Source organism: Apodemus sylvaticus, chromosome 9 (genome assembly GCF_947179515.1).
Source record: "Apodemus sylvaticus chromosome 9, mApoSyl1.1, whole genome shotgun sequence".
In the NCBI taxonomy this organism is placed as follows: Eukaryota; Metazoa; Chordata; class Mammalia; order Rodentia; family Muridae; genus Apodemus; species Apodemus sylvaticus.
Window position 1 is genome coordinate 15,767,574 of NC_067480.1, and position 21,604 is coordinate 15,789,177.

The window sequence follows — 21,604 nt, forward strand, 5'->3', positions numbered from 1 at the left end:
CACATATAAAATAAACAGCAACATTCTCTGTTACTATGTATTATTATTCATTATATATGATAGTTATGCCTCTTGGTGTATGAGGTACATAGCTACTTTGTCTTTTAGTCAATTGTACCATTGATAGTAGCTAAATTTCTCCTCACATCAACTGTTAACAGATTCGTAGAACAGAATTATAAAATAAGCATTAGTTTCAGATTCAAGTTAATGTGAATTTGAAGTTGTGTTCTATTTACGGGACATTTGGCTGTGGTCAGGTTATTTTAATCTCTCTTGGACTCAATTTCTTATGCCAAAAAAAAATGAATAAAATAGGACCTTGAGTAGGATCTTGTCTGTTATTTAATTAGACAATGTTTATAAAGTGTGCAATAATAGTAATGTGTAATAAACACCCGAACACTCAAAAATATGTTCTCTCCCTGAAAAATGCTTAAAAGGAACAGAACATAGTAAAAAGAACCCAAATCTTACTGAGAAAATTGATAGTCACAGGTAGTTTTTTAATGCACAGATGCCTCCCTCCTACTCCCTGAGGTATAAGATTAAATATAAAAAAAATGGAAAATTAAAATCTCTAGCCTTCTCTTGAAAATGTACATTAATTTTAGTGTGTGTGTGTGTGTGTGTGTGTGTGTGTGTGTGTGTATGTTCCTAAATATATAAATTCAATCTGCTTACCCTGTGTAATGTTACTTTATGTTTTCAGGCCTAAGCATTTGGTACAAGATAATCAATTGCTGCTCTTCCCTAGGGAAGACATTTCTCAGGCTCTCCATGCTCCTTAGTTCTCCTTCTAGTTTTGTTTGTTTGCTTATTTGTTTTTTGTCTCTTGGTTTTACTATTTGTTATTGAGGACTGAATACAGTACCAGATGAACACAAAGCAATGCTCTACTGACCACATAATTCCTGGGAATCTACTTGAGTTTTGATTATATGAAGAACATTAAAGACTGAAACAAATAAACAAAACTGTATACTGGAGGTTGGTGAGGTGGCACAGCGGGTAAAAGGTGCTTGCCTCACAAACTTGACGATGAGTTTTATTGCCAGATTCTACAGTGGAGGGAAATATCAACTCCTGAATGTTGACCTTTGACTTCTACACACTGGCATATCTCCTCTCCTCTCCTCTCCTCTCCTCTCCTCTCCTCTCCTCTCCTCTCCTCTCCTCTCCCCTCTCCTCTTCTTTCTTCCCTTTCCTCTCTGCTTTTTTCTTTTCTTCCTCCTCTCTTCCTCTCATCTTTCCTCTCTTTCATACACATACTATTATAAATAAAATAAAATTTTAAAATGATATGGTAATAGAGTCCCAGTTACTTTTCCTGAACAAACTGGTTCAGGTTTAGTGGAGCAACTTTTAACGGCCGTTCTGAACTTCTATGGTATTGGGAAGAACCTCAGTGCAGAGACCTGACACAACAGGGTTCATTTTAGCATGACAATAATCTAGGATTGGATTCCATCTGTGCACTCAGTTAGTTCTCCTACTATGCGGATTACGCCTAAGGTCTCCTCCACTTCATCTGTATATCTGCTCACCTTCCTGTGGCAACCTACAGTTTTATTTCTCAAGCAAGAGAGTTCTGTCAGGTCTCATCTCTGCCACACACATTATTTCTAAAACAGAAGCAGTACTTCCTAACCGCTAGACTGGATGACGTATTTCTTGGACCTCTCTTGGCTATTGACACCAACGTCTTGCTTCCCCTCTTTATTCTCTGTCTCGATCATTTTCTTTTCCTTTCAGGTTTGTGCCTGTCTTGCTCAGCTCCCATCTCCCTTCTACCTTTAGTTTCTTCATACCAACACTCTTCATTCTCCTTGTGCTTCTGTCTCCTTTCTGCTGACCCAGGTCTGTGTTAGCTCCAGTTTTAGCCACATTGTAAGGCAAGAGTGGTTGCTCCACCCCCCCTCCCCCCCAAAAAAAACCACATACCTCCAGTCTCACACATCTGTGGCCACCTCACCAAGACTGCCATGGTGAGGAAGAGAGAGGTTTTGTTTCTGGCTGTCACTGACAGCCTGTCATGTTTCATGAATGCTTACAAGGTGCAACGTCTGTCGGTCAGTCAGTAAGCAGAGTATGTTAGATGGAGACTGCTGAAGGGATGTGGTGAGACATTCTTTTTTTTTTTCCGATATATTTTTTTATTTACATTTCAAATGATTTCCCCTTTTCTAGCCCCCCACTCCCCGAAAGTCCCATAAGCCCCCTTCTCTCCCCCTGTCCTCCCACCCACCCCTTCCCACTTCCCCGTTCTGGTTTTGCCGAATACTGCTTCACTGAGTCTTTCCAGAACAAGGGGCCACTCCTCCTTTCTTCTTGTACCTCATTGATGTGTGGATTATGTTTTGGGTATTCCAGTTTTCTAGGTTAATATCCACTTATTAGTGAGTGCATACCATGATTCATCTTTTGAGTCTGCGTCACCTAAATTAGTATGATGTTCTCTAGCTCCATCCATTTGCCTAAGAATTTCATGAATTCATTGTTTCTAATGGCTGAATAGTACTCCATTGTGTAGATATACCACATTTTTTGCATCCACTCTTCTGTTGAGGGATACCTGGGTTCTTTCCAGCATCTGGCAATTATAAATAGGGCTGCTATGAACATAGTGGAGCATGTATCCTTATTACATGGTGGGGAATCCTCTGGGTATATGCCCAGGAGTGGTATAGCAGGATCTTCTGAGGTGCCCAGTTTTTGGAGGAACCGCCAGACCTTGAAGCAATCCCACTAAAATCAGGGACTAGACAGGGTTGCCCCCTTTCTCCTTATCTTTTCAATATTGTACTTGAGGTACTAGCTCAGGCAATTCGACAACATAAGGAGGTCAAAGGGACAAATTTGAAAGGAAGAAGTCAAACTATCATTATTTGCAGATGACATGATAGTCTACCTAAGTGACCCAAAAACTCCACTAGAGAACTCCTATAGCTGATAAACAACTTTAGCAAAGTGGCAGGTTATAAAATCAACTCAAGCAAATCAGTGGCCTTCCTATACTCAAAGGATAAGCAGGCTGAGAAAGAAATTAGGGAAATGACCCCCTTCACAAGAGCCACAAACAGTATAAAGTATCTTGGGGTGACTCTTACCAAACATGTGAAAGATCAGTATGACAAGAACTTCAAGACTCTGAAGAAGGAAATGGAAGAAGACCTCAAAAAAATGGGAAAACCTCCCATGCTCATGGATCGGCAGGATCAATATAGTTAAAATGGCCATTTTGCCAAAAGCAATATACAGATTCAATGCAATACCCATCAAAATCCCAACTCAATTTTTCACAGAGTTAGAAAGAGCAATTCTCAAATTCATCTGGAATAACAAAAAACCCAGGATAGCTAAAACTATTCTCAGCAACAAAAGAAATTCTGGGGGAATCAGTATCCCTGACCTCAAGCAATACTACAGAGCAATAGTATTAAAAACTGCATGGTATTCGTACAGTGACAGGCAGGAGGATCAATGGAACAGGATTGAAGATCCAGAAATGAGCCCACACACCTATGGCCACTCGACAAAGAGGCTGAAAACATCCAATGGAAAAAAGATAGCCTTTTCCACAAATGGTGCTGGTTCAACTGGAGGTGGTGAAACATTCTAACCAGGTCGAACCTGTTTCAGATCACCCGGATCACCCATCCAGTTGCGAGTCACAGTTGCAAGCGAGACAAACCTCAACCCAGCTTGGATGAACTAGGCTAACATAAGCAATGGTGCCAAAAAGACTGAGATGACCAACAACATCCACTGGGTCAGCCTCTCTATAATGTGTTCTATTGTACTGTTCTAGGCGCGACGTTCCCATAAAGCTAGTGATACCAGGACTCCACGCTTGTCACACACGTGAGAGAGAAAGATGCATTCTTAGCAAAAGTCCTAATAGTTGATTGGGCTACTCTGGGACACAGATCTTTTGTGCAGTCAATCACTGTGGAAGGGAAGCCAGATCCAGCCATCTGCTAGCCCCAGTCAGTTTATTCCCCCTCTTGAGATGACTCCTGGGAACCACGAGGTCTTAGAGAAAGAGCGCAGAGGAGAGCAATTCTGCTGCAAAGGCAACCAAAAAATGGCCACCGCTCGAGGCAGAGTCCTGGGCCTACATACAGTGCAAGACCAACAGCAACAGTTTAAATACTGCATGCTTTCTTTCTGTGTAAGATTCTACAATCGGATAAAGGTTTATTTTATGAAAACAGAGATTCTCCTACATTTTTTTTTAAATCAACTCTTCTGGTTACTCATTCTGAGAGTAGTGGTTGCGAGAGAATTGTCTATCACTGCTGTTACTCAATAATAAGCATAAAACGATGTTTTCAAATCGTGCTAACTGATTATTTGATTAAAACAGTGATGTTCTTGTGGGGAATGTTATAAAAGACAAGATGTCTTTTAGACTGTTTTAGACAGAAGCTGGGTATGCTAACACATTCCTGTCTCTCATGCAGTGGGGAGGCCAAGGCAGGAGGAATACCATGAGTTTTGGGGGCAACTCACAGTATAGAGGGAAACAATCTTTACAAAAAAGAAAAAAAGAAAAGTAGATGACAAATTAGTGATTATTTTATATACTAAAAGAGAAGCAATGAAGCTTAAAGAAATGTAGTTAAAAACCACATTTTAAAACAGGGAACAAACTAACAAACAACTCATTTCTTCTGTGTGTGGGGGATTGTGGTCTTCTTGTTCTGTTTTAGTTTCATAGTTAAATACTAAAGAATGTAATTATAAAATTCAGGACCAGGACAGAAATAACAAAATGTGCAGAAGAGGTATCTGCCTGGTGACATGGCATGAGGAGATATGTAGGCTGTGTCTTACATAGCTGTAAAGTAGTTACAGATAATCATACTCAAGTCTTCAAATACTGTCAGATATTACCCTGAAGTAAGAGGCCTGTGTATTTTCTAGAGCTTCTGGTTGTCCATTTCAAAATCATTTTCTCCTCAATAAATGGAATACTTTTATTTTCCCAGTGCTAAAAGGGGAAAAGAGGAAATCGTGCATTATCTGTAAGACTGAGTCATCAGATGTCTCTCCCACATCCAGGCCTCTCACTGGCTGCAGCCCTTCAAAAGCACGGGGCTATCTTTTAATGACATACATAAATCCCCACACTGCCTAGCTGCAGAGCATAATTAATTCTGGCCTTCCATGCTTAATGAAACACCTTGTACACACTATACACGGCAGTGGTGCTGTGAGCTTCTTGCGTGTGCTAATGGGATGCCTAGCAACCTCGTTCGACTTCACATGCTCTGTGACAAGTCTGGGTGAACACTGCTGCTAGCTCTCCAAGACAGAGCTCTAGAAAATTCGTTCTGCCACCTGTGTGAATAGTTTTCTTACCTTTCCAAACCGTGGAATGTTTTGTGTTTCAAGTTCTTGGCATCAAACAGGATTTTTTACCGTAATGGTAGCTGCTTTGGAAGGGTACTTTAAAAACACAGTGATCTGGTAGATGCAGCTGCTCAGTGTTCTTTCCTTCATTAGAATCTGCTGCCTTAGCTTAGTGCATATTTAGATGCTATATTAGGGAGGACATTTCTCCACAGAGAATCTCAAAACATAGATTTTTTTTTCAGTTCCTGCTTGAGTCACAAATAACAAAATAGATAACATTTTCGTAAACATAATTTAACTGGATATTTTCCCTTGAAGTCTTACCCCTTTCACAGTACTCCAGTTTCAGCTGGAAAGCCCAAAGCCAAGACATTACTACAGATGTAACTGCAAGTGCTTTGCTTTATCTTTACGTTTAGACAGTTCACAGAACAGGTGAAAGATAAAAGTACAGAATTCCACGCACCTCTTTAGGTGTGACCCCGGGCATTCGAATATCCAGTGCAAAATCTGATGAATCAATAGGAGTGACTGGTCTGGTGGCACCAAGACATTCATTGGAAAATGATCTGGTAGTTTCTTTAAACCTTAAGAAGATAATTTGAACATTCTTGAACATAAAAGGAAGGGTAGAAGTAAATCCTATGTCCTTAAGTTTAAGGATTATTAATACAGATCTAATAAAAACTATAAGATGCAATGGCTCTATAATAATCCTAACTCCCAGATTCACATTATTGTCTATGAACAACTTATAACCAATTTGTAAGCAAAATAAAACCAAAAGAACTAAGTAGGGTATAAAGTTCGACCCAATAAAAGCTTATAATACATATTTATTTCTTCTTAATGAAGACGCTATCATCCTCACACGAATGCTGATATTCTAGTGGCAAGACTGTGAACTGTAACCCTGTGGCATTTTAACTATGAGCGTCCAACATTACTAACCGGGAAACAAACAACAGAAAACCCTATGCACAGTCTTTCTAGGTACAGTCAGTTATATGAGGGCAAAATCAAGACTGTGGTGCGAATTACAAACGTACATGTACATAAATATTTCATATGGTAATTACGAGGTGCATGTATACAGCTCGATATTTCCTAGTGAGCTATTATAGCCAATGATCTTCTCCCCACCGCCGATCTATCTTGATATTTTATTCCTCCAGCTGTTACATATAGGAAAACATTCAAGTCTAAACAACTATATTGCAGTTTCTGAAATATTTCCCCAAGAGGGAGCAATTAGTTCTGGAAACCCCAACTTCTAATTGGAGTTTCGAAAGCCAGGGTAGCAGCTTAGGTACAGGAGGATGAGTGGGCTTTTAATGCAAGGGGCACTTCAGGAGAAGTTACTGAGCTAAAATTGGAAGACGTTTTGGGTAGAGAAAAATCAGCCTTGTACAGATTTCTTTTTTCCCAAGGACCAGGTTACTCCAAGTGACTACATTTCTAAGGAGCATTCACAGAACCCACCCCAACCTCCTTCCTCCTGTCTAAAGGAAACAAACAAGCCGTGCACGCACCTCTTAAAGACAGAAAGTGGGCTTCTGAAGGCCAGGCAGCTGCTCTGCAGGGCGAGCAGCCCCAGCAGCAGCAGCAGCAGCAGGCGGCCGCGGGCGCGTCCTGCCATGTCCGCGCAGGACCTGGGCAGCGGGCAGTGGCCGGGCCGGCGGGAGGGCAGGGCTGGCGGCCGCAGCTACTTCATGGCCCCGGGCGAGGACGATGCGCGGCCAGCCCAGTCCGCTCTGTCCGCTCCGGACGCGTGGGAAGCGGCGCTGGAGTCCGCTCCGCCCGCCCGCAGGAGCCGCCCGCCCTCCAGAGCGCCCGGAGCCGGTGCAGCCACGGGGCTGGACGAGCAGGGTCCTTATCGCTCGCAACGCCAGGGGCTGTGAGGGCTATCGCTCAGACCCGCGTCAGTCATCATTCGGAACCTGCAAAAATAGAACCCGATAATGGATGACTAACACATTACAGCATTTGTCCTCAGCAAATCCCAGCTGAGGTTCCTTAATACACCAGGAGTTTCACAAGCTTGCGCCCAAGCCTGGGGAAAATGCTGGTCTGTTGATCTCTCTCCACCCCAGCAACAAGACCCTGCGACTCCACAGACCCTGAGCAAAGTCCCTGTCCTGCCTTAGCCTTCTCCCCCTCCCCGCCCCCTCGCCCCCCACTCCGGGTTTGTTTGTTTTTGTTTTTTTTTATTATTTTACTGTTCTGATTTTTACCTGGCTCTTCATCCTGCCTTCCCCTTCTATCTAGTCCACTTCTCAGGGTTTCTTTCTCTATCACTCTCTCATCTCATCAAAAAGAAAGCCCTGCTTCAGACCTCCGTTCAAGGTAAACAAAGTTATTCACGCAAATCACTAAGGCACATGGAATAAACCAGAGAGGCGAAGACAAAGCACTTAGAGACCACGATAATCAGGCAGAAAATATGAGAACAAAGGCATTGCATGTACAAGCATAGCAGGGCTACAGATGAGAAGAGAGAGAGGGATGCCTTCTGCCTGCACAGACATCTCTACATAAGCAGTTGCCCAAGTTCTCGGCATCACCTTAAAACAAATTAAAACTCTACAGTTAACATACCTGCTTTGCAAATGCCCATTAAAAATCTGGCGTCTAATATACAAATCAATAATTTCTTCCCGTCACGGCATGTATCCCCAAAGATACCCTATCCCACATAAAGTTTAGAAACTGGTAACAGAATTAGAAAAAGGTGGGGGAGGAGTGGGAAGGGTCTTAACCCTCCTCCAAATGAAGTATATCTAGAAAGACTATGGTCAAGAACTTTCTAGTACTATGAATAAGAGATTTGAGGGCTCAGGGAAGTCGAAACTATGGCGGACTTTGTTAAGCTGAATGGCTTTACGAAAAGGAAATTAACAACCTTTAAAAGAAGGTACTAAATCAAGGTCCTCTCATGTTTCTTCCTCCTCTCTACACAAGCACTCTATTTCTCCCGTATGAATACTCAGCTGCAAAAGGGAACACAGCTGTGTTCCCTGCTCAGCCCGAAATCCTACTATCTCAGTATGGAGAACAGAAATGCACCCATACTGGACAGACTCCCATGACCAGAACATGTTCCAGGCACCCGCAAATACCAAAGGGGTGATTCTCTGGAGCCTTAATTAAGCCAATAAAAATGTGCTGTTTATATTCTAAAACACCACCCCACCTCCCTTACAGAAAAAGGGCATGTTTTTGAACATTTCTGGCTTGAGAGTGTCACAATCCTATCTTTGTCCACTATTCTGTGCTCCCCCCCTTCGCCAAGTGTTTATGTTTGTACGCTTTCCCCCCATATCCTCAGTTAGCCCCTTCAGACTTAGGGGGAATGCCCCTCTGTCGTCTGCAGAAGCCACACATAAAATGTGACATTCTGTGAGCAGCTCAACGAAGCTAAATCCCAGGACCCCAGTAGGTTAAACTCTAAAATAATCACGCTTTGACTTTACTAGTTGCGCTGAACATTTTTCAGATTAGGTATTAAATCTGAAAATGACTGTCAGCATTAATTTAAAATATTTCATTCACATTGTGAAAATAACTTCTATAAAATAGAGTTCTAAATGTTTAATCCGCATTTATAAATATGGTCCAGAGAATACCAAAGCTGTGGATTTGATGAATAATGGTAAATAACAAGTCAGGAGCTGTGGGGACAGTTGTTTCATGATACAGCTTATGCTTAGAAAGCACGGGATATAAGTTCAATTGCTCATACAAAAATGATAATTCGATAATTTAAGACATTCTCCACAATAGTATGTTAGCTTCTAAATTTCCCTTTATAATTCATGGTATAGTGAAGCTATGTGTGTGTGTGTGTGTAAAAGCAAAGAACAGAAATACAAATTATAAACTGAATAATATTCATTACAGCCAGCACTAAGTTAAGACACCACACACAAATATAAATAAACTAAAATTTAATGTTCAGCTACCTCAGGGTTCCTTAGCACCCAAGGGCCACAGGTGACTTGCGTACGCAATGGTGTTTTAAAGATCTGTTAATGTTTGTTTGAACTTTTGCCTTTGGCTCCCTGTTCGAGATCAGCAACAAAAACCTTTATTCTGGGTAAAGGGAAAGGCCTCCCGGGGATGGGAATGGTAGTGTTGAAGGCTAGGCCATTGTCTTAGTGGCCAACCAGTCCTGTCAAGTGACAACATAGAACGTTCCCTAACTTCTCCTTTGAAAAATATATATCTTAGGAAAGGAATTCTGTTTCATTCAGAACAGGATTCAAGGACAGTGTTTGTTTCAGCTGGCAAGGAGGCTTAGCATTAAACAAAACACTTGAAAACAAACTTATTGTTAAAATTCTATAACATGAACACACCCTTGAGTACTAACCTTGGAAATAAAATTCCACTTAACTCTTTGATTGCTTTTATTGCCTTTGATGTCCCTAAACCACCCACTTAAAGAAGAGAGAAGTTGTGGGCAGAAGCCCAGATGGTATTTGTAACCATAAATACAATACCTTTTACTACAGAACTGAAAGTAAACTATGATTCTTAAATCTTTCAAAGATGGGATACACATTACAATATGACAATAAATAAGTTTAACCTCGTCCACTTTGTTTTTATTTCATAATCCGTATTAATGTAGGATATGAAAGATTTCAACTTTTTTTCCTCTCAAAAATGTTTAAAATTCACATTATATGTTCCAATGATCATGCCTTTACTCATTCAAAACTACCTAATTTTGTATAATGCACAAAGCATTGTGATCTGTGTTTGGGTTAGGTAAGTTATTCAGGAGGTAAGAACTTCACACAACGGATGGAAGCACTAGTCTCAGAAAAAGACCATAAAAGATATTCAGATATCTGACAAAGGGAATTGTCTTCAAGATGGTATGAACAAGAAGAAATTCCGGATGGCAACTTCAACAGAAGGCATAGCCTGGGTGTGCGTGGCACAGCAGACAGCAGAAGCAAAGGAGTCCAGGTGGGGAAGAGGACTTGATGTGTTTGAGATACAGTAATAAAGTCTGTTTCCCAGAGACAGGAAGCATGGGTGCCCCATTTCGTCTGCAATACAAAGCACATATGCTGTTTATACCTCTACAATTTCACCAGGCAAGGATGATTTGCACTTTATACCTGTATGGGTTTTAATTCTAGAAGATCATTAGGTAGTAAGTTGGGGCTGCCCAGACGATCCTAAAACTACCAGAGATCTTAGACAGCATTGGTCTCCCTCACTGCTTTTAATAAAGATAAAAGGAAATCTTGAAGTCTGTAATTGGTTAAAGACTCAGACAAGCCTACTGACCATTTGTTCGTGGATTAGTATCCTCAGTGAGAGGCGTGGAAGAGACAGTGGGACTGAGACGCTGACGGAGAACTGCCCCAGTGTCTAGCTCTATCCACCCGAGTGAGCGCACAGTTTCCCTATACTTTAATTTTTCCACCAACAGAAATGATCACAGCACCTACTTCATAAAAGCCATTCCAGGAAAAGTGAATTAATCTCCTAAGGACAGAGCCAAATGTGTACTAAATGTGTGCAATTATTGCTGCTCTGAATACATATTTAGTGCCTTAATGTTGAGGACAGTGATAATCAGACAGATAAATTCACGGTTTTTCAGAAAGTACTTTCTAGTGCGGGGAAAGGAAAAAAAAACAAAAATAGCTAGGGAATTATGAATTTCGTTTGCTTTTCAGGAGATGGTCTGAGGCTAGAAGGACACGGCTAGACTGACTAAACGATGCACATCCATTCAGACAGCATCTGGATTTCTGGGAATTTCTTCTTGAACAAAACCGAAACCATGAACACAAATATGTCAACATGTTTAATAGCACTGTTCAAAATAACAAACACCTGGAATAGTAGCACTGGACACCACATAAATGCGCATCCAAAGCAGATTTCTAATGTTTTTTTTTTAAATAAAACTTTAAAAGAATATGAAGGTATTCCTTTTAAAATGACAAGTTTCTGTTTAAAGCAAGAGCATTTTATTATAATACACTATTTTCCCTTTGCATAACTAAAATATTGAAAATCTTACAGAAGTGTCACAACTATAGTACAAAAATATCTAATTTCTAAAAATATTAAAGATGAAGTTATTGACCTTCTGATTAAATGCTCCTAGATATTTTAGGGAGATTTCCATTTGAAAACAGGTGTATCTGGGCTTATGAGATGTTATAGCATCTAAAGGAGCAGCTGTTAAGCCTGGAGACCTGAGACTTAAATTCTCAAGACCCACATGGAGTATTCTAGCTCTCTGTATGTATGATGTGAAAACATACATACATACATATATACATACATACATACATACATACATACATACATACACAAATAAATACTCTAACTTAAAAATCTTAAAAGTGCCTCCTACTATGTGGCTAGCAGTTAGTGCTAGGTATCGGAAGATAAACACCCCCCACTCTGTGGTCTTGTTTTGAAGGCTGCTTGGGTATCCCTACTATTGGCAGCTGGCTTCTCACAGTGTAGTCTTCTATGATTGCAGCACCAGAAATGTATGTATAATATGCCATTCTATTGGCCACACAGATGAGCTCCACCCCCTGGGAGCTTTCCTTTTTTGGAATTTTGTCTTGTTAAGACCATGTGCATGTTGACTGTTTTAAAGTAGTCTATTCTGTACAGTTACTATTTTCCCCTTTAATCAATGTTTTTGGTGGGGGAGGTTATTTTTACTTCATAAGTAACTTTTTCATCAGACTTTCAACTTATTAACTTCAACTTTGTATCACCATGGGCTCCCGGTTCTTTGTTTTGTTCAATGGGTTTTAAGGTTACTGTCTTTTAAGCAGATTGTTTTGGTGCTAAAATTATCTCAGTTGTAGTTCTCTAAAGCTACCTTTGTGTCTCTTTGCCTTTTGACCATAATTCTTAGAGTAGTAGGACTTCCCATTCTTCATCCCACTTGGCCTTCGTTGACATCCCAACTGGTCACCCTATTTGGATTCTGATAGTACCACATGATTCACTTGACACTGAAGCGTCTCCACAGGATGTGTTAACACCATCGGAAGGTGGCAGAACATTTATCTTTAAGAGGTGAAGCCTAAAGGGAGTGTTGATGATCTGAATGCATGCTTTCGAAGCTGATAAGGAGAAACTAGATCTCTTCTCTTTCTATCCTGTGTTCTCAGCAATGAGGTGAATGGCTGTGCCCTACAACACTCTCCCTGAGAGGACTGCTGTAATACAGCAGGCTCATAAGCAACTGGGCCAATCTACTGTGGACCAATGCCTGTCTTCTTACAAAGTGTTTGTCTCAAGTATCTGATGCACTGTCAGAAAGCTGACTAAAACACCATGTCCCCAGTCCAACCATGTCCAAATGTCCTTCCTCCTGTAGGCTCTATGACCTGACACCTGTCCCATTGCTGGAATGTCTATCTGCTGTACTCCACCTAATGACTTTCAGATTGTATTATTCAGGAATGGAAAGGAAAGAAGTTAACTTTGCTAAAGCAAATTATAGACAGTAAATGGTTGTATTTAAAAAGTCAGAGATACTCCAACTTAAACGATTGCATTTCAAATAATATTTTTTACACAAAGCGGTGAGGGGACTACCACCTTCTATTGACATGCTTTTGTGACATAAATTTAATTTTCATCAGCTAGGGCTTCTTTTATAACCACTAGAAAAGACAGCCATATATGCCTTTAAAAATATCTTAATGAATGAGGGTCTTCATATTTCAATTTATAGGTTACCTTAGAGTTAGGTGATGTTTAAGGAAAACAACAGCCTTTTCCTTGCTTAGGAAGACCACAGACGAACTGCTGTGCTGGTAATATAGCTGTGGTGCAGTTTCCTAGCCGTGCAGCACTATTAACATTTGCCAGGCTGTCTTTTGTATCACCAGATGTTTAGTCATAGCCTTGGCCCTCACACACTAGAAGCCAGCAGCATTCCTCTGAGCTGTGGCAACCTAAAATGTCAACAGACTTTGTCAAATGTCATCAGATGGGTAAAATAACCCTGCCCGAGAATTCCTGTTATAGTTCATTAAGATGAAGTTTACTTTGTTAACCAATGCAGTGTCATTCCCTTTTAATTCACATAAATTCTAAGAATATAGAGCCTCCAAAGACAATGAAAACAACAGAAAACATTTACTTCCATGTATGCTCTCTATTGAATAGATACATATGTATTGAATACACACACACACACACACACACACCACACTCACTGAATTCTTGCTTTGAGGATTGGGTATTCACTCCTCTTTTATAGATGAGGAATCTAAGTCCCAGGAAAATTGACTTACTGTTTTAATTATGAAGGAGCAGAGCCTGGACTCTAATGCTGACTGTTGGGCTTCAGCATCCCTTTCTTAAATACCATTCAACACAAAACAGACCCTTCATATTTCAGAGGATCATCCATGTTTATCAAGCAATTATTCTATCCAGGTCCTCTGTGATGGTAGGCATTTCACCATAATTCTCAGTAAAGAAGTTTGCGTGGCCATTCCTCTTTTACAGAATTGGAAACTAAAACATGGTGAGAACAGGCAATCCCGCTCAGGGTAGACAGACAGCTGTACAATGTAAACTAGCCTTCTACTCATTCCCTCAGTGGGAAGCATTAACTTTCCTCTTCAACTTTACAGACATTGCTCATTTAGCAACACAGGAGGAAAAAAAGCAAAGGCAAATAGCTATGCCTCAAATCTGATGCAAAAATACATTCTGTTTGGCTTACAAGGGTCTTCTCAACCGTTTCCCCAAAACAAAGTAATGGTTTCAAAATTTTACATCGAAGTCAGATTTCCATCATTTCCACCTGGCAACAATCAGCTGTGCCAAGTAGGGTTTTTTGTTTGTTTGCTTTTGTTGTTGTTGCTGTTTTTTGTTGTTAAGTCTTTCTTTTAGTCAGGCTGGATACAGGCTAGCCACAGTCTCCACAGATTCCTATGTGCTCTTGGATTTTGAAGTCAGGAGTAGTTTTCATTGTCACAAGGCCTGTCTATATAATCATCACAGTGGTTTTTGCTCATTTGCTTTGGCTTTTTTTATACCTAGCTCACTTATTCCATTTACTACCTGATATCTTAAAATTATTTATGCTGTGATAATGATCTAAAATCATTGATGTTTAGAGTTCTTTTCTTTATGAGGGATGGGAAAGCTCACCCTACATATCTATAAAGTTTATCATCTGAAAGTGCTATATCAATCCCTTGCCTTAGTTCTTTCTCATCAGCAAGACACCAAACTGATTTTGGATTTACTTTGGATTTATGACCTCTAACATGCTGCCACCCTGAAATATCCTTTACTTGTACATCAAAATGGGCTTGGTATCTGTTAGAATATATAAGTTTAAAAGTCTCAGAGGTATCTATACAGAAAAATATTTTATGTTTGCATGAATGCAGCACCTGTCAATAATAAATCTGATGGACTATGGCTCAGGCAGGAAATATATAGGATATGTGGGAGGCAGAAAGGATTCTAGGATAGTGTCAGGTACAAGAGATTAGCCCTGGGAGATGTAAACAGTACAAACGCATAGTGCTTGAACATGGGTAACCAGTCATGTGGTAGAATAAAGAATAGGGTAAATGGGTTATTTTAAGTTATGGCCTAGTCAGAGGCGAGCCTAGCTCTTGGGCCAAGGTATTTGTAAATATACATTGAGTCTGAGTCTTATTTCTAAGAACATAGGGCTGGGAGGAAGAACTGGACATATCTTCTATGGGTATCATTCAGCATGGGAGCACTGTATTCACAATTTACCAAGTAACATGAATTTGTTTGCTTGTTTATAAGATCTGTATCAGATTCCCTTTATATATGTTTGTTAGTCATCAGATGAGTTGGTTTTGTAAAAACTTTCATGGAGAAAATAAGACGAGGTATAATTTTTAATCAGCTTTCTCAGCCTCAACTAATATAAATGTTACTTGCTATCACAAAGGTATCTCATTCCCTGCCAGCATGTTTTCCTGTAAAAGAAGAAATCCCTGGTTTACAAGCAGCATTGCCTGTAGCCCTGCAGGCTGTGTGCTGACAGGCTCTCAGGAGACTGCTGACCTGCACAGAAAAGCATTAGCAGTGTGTAATGATGTCACAAAGGTGGCGTCCTCACTTATCTGTCCACCAGGCACTTCATTGGTTTTTTTAAGCATAGGATTTAGTTTTTGGCAAATAAAAATAATTCTGTAGCTGTCACCTTGCTCCTCTTTTAAACAACATCCTACCTGAGGGTACAGACAGGCTGTTAACTCTGTTTCACAACTATTCCATAAAGAGAAATCCACTCTAAGTGATTTCTGTCCTAGACCAAGAGGTAAACAAGGACCAGATTCATAAGCTAGCCCAAATGACACTCGAGAAATTAATAAACTTGCTTCTTCATCCTCAGTGAGTTTACCAGGAAGTCGTTTGTAACGAATCCCAATGAGCTGACAAAATTTCAAATGTCAAGTTGGTTGTTTCCATGAAGTATGAATCACCGAATAACCCACTCAGACAGGTATTAAAAGATTAAGATCTTTTGCATTAATATTGCCATCTTGCTCTAAAGGCCTCTGTTAGCAGTTTCTTCTTCTTAAAAGAAAGCTAGAGTGTCCTAGTGGGAGGCAGCCATCTGAGTTTAAAGGCAAATGTTAGTAAGCCAGCCTCCTGAGGATGTGGTGTGGAGATGAGGACCTGCTGTCCTTGTGTTCTCTTGCCATCTCTCAATGCATTTTTAATGAGATTTTTATGACTTTTTCTATTTATCGCTCTACCTTCACATGCATAGTTATTCCTGAAGCACTACCTTCTTTATTTTGTTGCTTCCCCAAAAACTGTCAGAGGCAGGCATTCTAGCTACCCATTGGAGTAGACTGGCTTAGACCTAGACCCTGCACTTAGAGAATAAATATTCTTTTCTTTAAGAAATCTATTGGAAACAGTAGTGAATTTTCTTTAGCTTCCTGTGTGTGTTCCTCAGAAGGATTTTCTTCCCTCCCACAGCAGTGAATGGTGTTTGCAAACGGTTCTTTGATTTCATTTCAAATGTTTGAATCCTCACAATAAAATGCCCACAAATACAGCTCTTCTTTTTACAAAAGTTTTGGTCTTCTTTAAGTCTCTCAGCTGTATAATTACAGTGTTCAAAGTGAAATCTATAATCTTATAGTTCTATTACATAATTGAAAGCATATGGGAGTTTTTCTTAAAGATCATGAAAGAACATCAAAACATTTTCCTCTTACATAATTCTGTGCAACTGGGTTTACAGTAACCTAAAAGGATTAAGCATAATATAGACTACACACTACCCACTGAGTCTCTCAACTACACAATTTGAATGTCATTATCAAACATATATAGTTGAACACAATTGCTTAGAAGACATAGAAGCTACAATAAACTTCAGATTTATCATGAGAAGACCATCTGAAGTTTTAAATGTGCAATCCACCAGTAAAAGGGGCACAGTATAATGAAGTATCATGGGTAAAGATTTTAATTTCTGGTCCATATTAATAGCAGTTTCCTTTGATCAGCTCCCTCAAACCCCCCATGAACTATCAGCAGAGAGCTTCGCAATTTTCTTCCGCCTGAAAATGATCAAAGCCTTCTTATATTTCTTTGATGCTGCTGCACAAACAGGTGGTGAGTTTATTTCATTGCTAGTAAACTGTTTCTTGCTGTCTCTAGCTGAGGAAGAAGTGGTTTACTTTCACAAGGTACTTACAGAATGGCTTTGTGCTTCCCATCTTTAATCCTCTTTACAAGGTTTCCCAGAGAGATCTGCAATATACCTGGAACTAAGCTGAGAGCACAGAACAGAAGATGCCCATGATCTTCCAAGCTCATGAGAGACCGGTGGAATCCAGCGTTAACATTCCAGACACAGGCCTGAGCACACCTAGTTCATATCTGTTGCCTTCTCTCTCCACCACTGAAGTGATAGTTCTGTTCTTGAGTTATAACAGTGTTTGGTTTTCAGATTTTCATGGAAAAATATGAAATAGTTACAGTTTCCAGTTTTAGCCAAAATAATAAAGAGAAATGGAAGATCACATGGAAAGTGATTCCTTCTATTAAAGAAGGAAAATCCTCTTAAACATGAGGACTTTGAAGAATCTATACTTTAAAGCAATGATCCTATTAACAACTCAATATCTACATTGCAGAGTAGATGCTATTGAAGGTAGTGCTTTAAGTACTTTGCACATATGATGTGTTTTGATTTTCACAATATCCTGCAAATGGATTCACTATTATCTCCCCTTCAAATAAGGAAATTGAGAAGTTAAGGAACCTGGTGCCAGTAGAAGGAGAAACATATGGACTGAAATTCAGATTTAGCCAACTTTAAAGGCAGGAACTATTGTCAATCACCAGGTTACACTTTTGATAGTATATGAAAATACATAAAAGCTAAATGAACAATAACTGATTCAGCAATGCTCCTAAGTGAATTCATTTTTTAAATCATGCATAATTAAAATCAATAGTACACCTAGGAATAAGACATGCTAATTGTTTCCTATAGTTATTTTCACCCACACTCTTCTGGTAATTTGGGGGGGAGAACATACTGGTATGAAATACAGGGCAAACATCTTAGCACTGGAGTCAGAAAACATGGGTCCAAGTCTTATTTTAGCAACCTGCTTCACATGGGCTGGGAGTAAGGGCCATTCTTAATGCCCTATCAAAGCACTCTTGAAAGAGACAAAACAGTTGGGGCCAATCCTGAAGAATAAAGAACTAGGGAAATCATAATCTAATATTAGGGCTTTGGATTTGACTTTACCAACAGAAATATCAAATCTCTCTTTGATCTTCCCAATTTAGCACTCTTCATTCTGGATCTATTTATAGCTCATCTTCAAGTATCTTTTCAGATAGTAGAACATGTTCAGACAGAAGTCACTTTACAATTACTGAAGAGTTGAGAAAAAGCATGGCTTGACTGTTCAATTCAGTTATCCCATTGTATACACACACACACACACACACACACACACACACACACACACGAGCAAAACTCATGTGGGGTGGGGACCATGACAGTAACTTTGTCCACTAAAATTTCAACTTAAACCATGTGAATAACATAGTTAATATTTATTTCAACTTATATTCCAAAGTATACTACTCAACTTTCAACCACTATGATAAAATACCCAAGACAAACTACTTAAAAGGAAGATATTGAGGCTTACATCCATCAGCTGTGTCTTGGCCTCATCATTTTGGACCTGTGGTAAGACAGCTTGGTTGGAAGGGCGTGTCAGAGCAGAGCTGTTTATCCCATGACATCCAGGAAGCAAGCAGAATGAGAGGAAGGGTCACCACGCCCCCCACAGACGCATGCCCTAGATGACTTACTTCCTGAACCATGTCCTCCCTCCTAAAGTTTGCACAATCGACCAAGAACTCCATTAGCTGAGAACATTATCATTTAGTTTTTGGAGGACATTTAAAACCAAGTAAAACACTAAAACATTATTAAGGCTACATCAAAATCATTAACAATATGTGTGTGTGTGTGTGTGTGTGTGTGTGTGTGTGTGTGTGTGTGTGTGTGTGTGCAAGAACTGACTGGTAATAAAGTCACAATTTTATGTTTCGTGACAAACTGTATAGACTCAGACTCACAGATCTGACAGGTCCAAGTAATCTGCAGTAGAAGAAAACACACATTTATATTCCAAACCCAGTTAGGTATTTCTGAATCAAATGGAATATAGAATGGGAACCAAACCAGGTTCTTGGGGCTTATATGAGACAAGTGGATTCTTCTCAGTGAAACTCACCTGTCTCCTGGGCAGGGTACTGTAAGAGTGAGGCATTTTTCATGGTGCAGTGTGCAGTATGGCTATTGATGGAGAAGCAGTAAGCCTCACAGGGATAATGTCCACTGTGATTCACATGATCTGCTCAAAGTCAGTCTTATTATTAAATAGATGGATCTTTTAAATTGTTTCGTTGAAACCTGGTTGTTTGAAATGGGATTTTTAAAATCAGTATATCCATACAAATTTTAATCTTTTTGTGTTTGCTTCCCATTATAATTCCAACCATACACTGTTAGCAATCTTGTTGTGTCCAGACAACTTTGAAATGACACATGCCAAGAGATTTAGAAAAAACAAAAACTAAAGGGATTTTGTAGATTTAAATGCAAAAATTCTTAAGCATAAAAACTATGGATTTAGAAGAGTTCATACTTTAATGTAGAAAAATATATATATACAAAAGGCTGAGGATACAGTTTCATAGTTCCACAATGTGCAAAGCCCTGATTTGATCCTCATTAACACCAGAAGAAAAAATAAATGAAAACACTAGAGTCATTTCCCAAACTTTAAACATTTTGTTGGTAAAATAAAACTACAGGGCTGGAGAGATGGCTCAGTGGTTAAGAGCACTGACTGCTCTTCCAGAGGTCCTGAGTTCAATTCCCAGCAGCCACATGGTGGCTTACAACCATGGGTAACGGGATCCAATGCTCTCTTCTGGTGTGACTGAAGAAAGTGACATCGTACTGAGGGCTCACATAGTACAGTAAATAAATAAATCTTTAAAACAAACAAACAAACTAACTAACTAACTAACTACAAGTATTCAGACTTAACCAGAATATACACAAGGAAAGCTGCCCATGTATACTAACATTTTCAGAGACTTCTTTGTCTTTATTTATTCAACATTATTGGCCTGTGCTTCACTGGCCTGTCGTCACTGGAACTCATAAAGTCTGGTGCAGAAGACCACCTCAGTGACTCACTCAGATGTTCCCTGAGACAGCAGCATCTAGACTGGCTACATATTCTCAAACATGTATCTAGAATATTCTGAATACACTGTACTGGTTTCTGCTCTTTTGACATCAAGGAGCTTTGGTTTGGTTTGGTTTTGTTTTGTTTCTGGTAGCTTCATCTACCAATTAAATACAAATGAAAACTTAAGTGATAAAGGTGGACCAATGATAATGCCAAATACAGGAGGAGTTAATTAAGGTGTGAGAAAAACACTTCAAACTGTTCAGGAAGTAAACTAAAGTTTGGGAAGGGGTGAAATGCCTTATATGTTTCTACCTTTTAAAATTTGCTATGTTTTTCTTGAGGACCATAGAGTTATTTTAATATATTACAATAGTACTACTTGTTTCAGTCTGAATTAGCCAAATCATTATTTTAAGATGGTCTAGTTCATTTCTTGATTCTGAAACTTTATGGTTATATCCCTACCTTTTCAAAAGTATTAACATTTTGCTCTTATCAAAGAGGTCAACACTTTGATTAGTGCAGTTTTATTTTAGCCCAATACTAAGTTTAAATATTATAAAAATGAATGAATTAAGCAGTCATGTTATTAGCCTGAAAGACTACAACTTATAAAATTTCCCTTTCGTCTGCTATTTGAATCACTATTGGTACAACACTGTAATGAGATAAAGGTTCATTAATGTTTCCTTTGTTATGTGAGATCAAAACACACTAGAATAGAATTTCCTTTACTGAGTTACAATTACCCTCCAAGGACACAGCAAATGAACTAACATTAAAAATCTTTAAATTTAATCATGTAAGATGCTTCAATACATAATCAAAACAGTTAACAGACATAAACCAAGCATTTCAGTCCTATTCCTGAAACCTTTTGTATTTGAATTTTTTCATAAGAAGAAAGTCAACATTAATAGAAAAAATCTACATAGAAACAATCATATATTTGCCCATATAAGACTGTATGTTTTAAACTGACTGGTGAGTGTATCTGATTAATGAGCAGAGGCCTCCTCCACAGTCAAGTTGAGGTTTTGGAATACAATAGTACCATTCCATCAGCAGATGGATTATCATGTCAGTACATTATTGTTTTCCCAAAATGAATCTGTTCATGCTAACTAGCTCTTTGCACTCATGAGTTGCTGTTTTACAATGTTTCTCCTTTACACAATTCACGAAGGTCTACTCTCAAATAATTAACGCATCAAGTCAGCCTAATGTAGACAGAAGAATGTCAGAAAACATCCAAAAACATGCCTGGTCATATGCCTCCTTAACAATCTTTTTTTAGGTTTATAGTATGTGGGGAACTGTGGACAACACCAAAACCATGTCAAAGGAATGAAGTATGAAGCATTATGACCATTCTGGTGCTTACCTTCCTGTGGCTACATTAGATTCCCTAGAAACCAAATAAACATTTATATCATTATTCCTCACCCCTGAATCTGGGTCTCAGCCCT

General features: G+C 39.3%; 1 protein-coding gene across 9 annotated transcripts in view; it reads right to left on the minus strand.

Moving 5' to 3' along the window:
• Positions 1 to 21,604, minus strand: part of Pam (peptidylglycine alpha-amidating monooxygenase) — a 273,258-nt gene that overhangs the window by 152,062 nt on the left and 99,592 nt on the right. For all 9 annotated transcript variants that reach the window (XM_052192590.1, XM_052192587.1, XM_052192592.1 and 6 more), the window contains exons 2-3: positions 6,894 to 7,301; positions 5,828 to 5,948 (exon numbers count right to left, since the gene is read on the minus strand). In XM_052192590.1, the coding sequence (XP_052048550.1) occupies positions 5,828 to 5,948; positions 6,894 to 7,000 (228 nt within the window). In that variant the 5' untranslated portion in view covers positions 7,001 to 7,301. The remainder of the gene's footprint in view (positions 1 to 5,827; positions 5,949 to 6,893; positions 7,302 to 21,604) is intronic.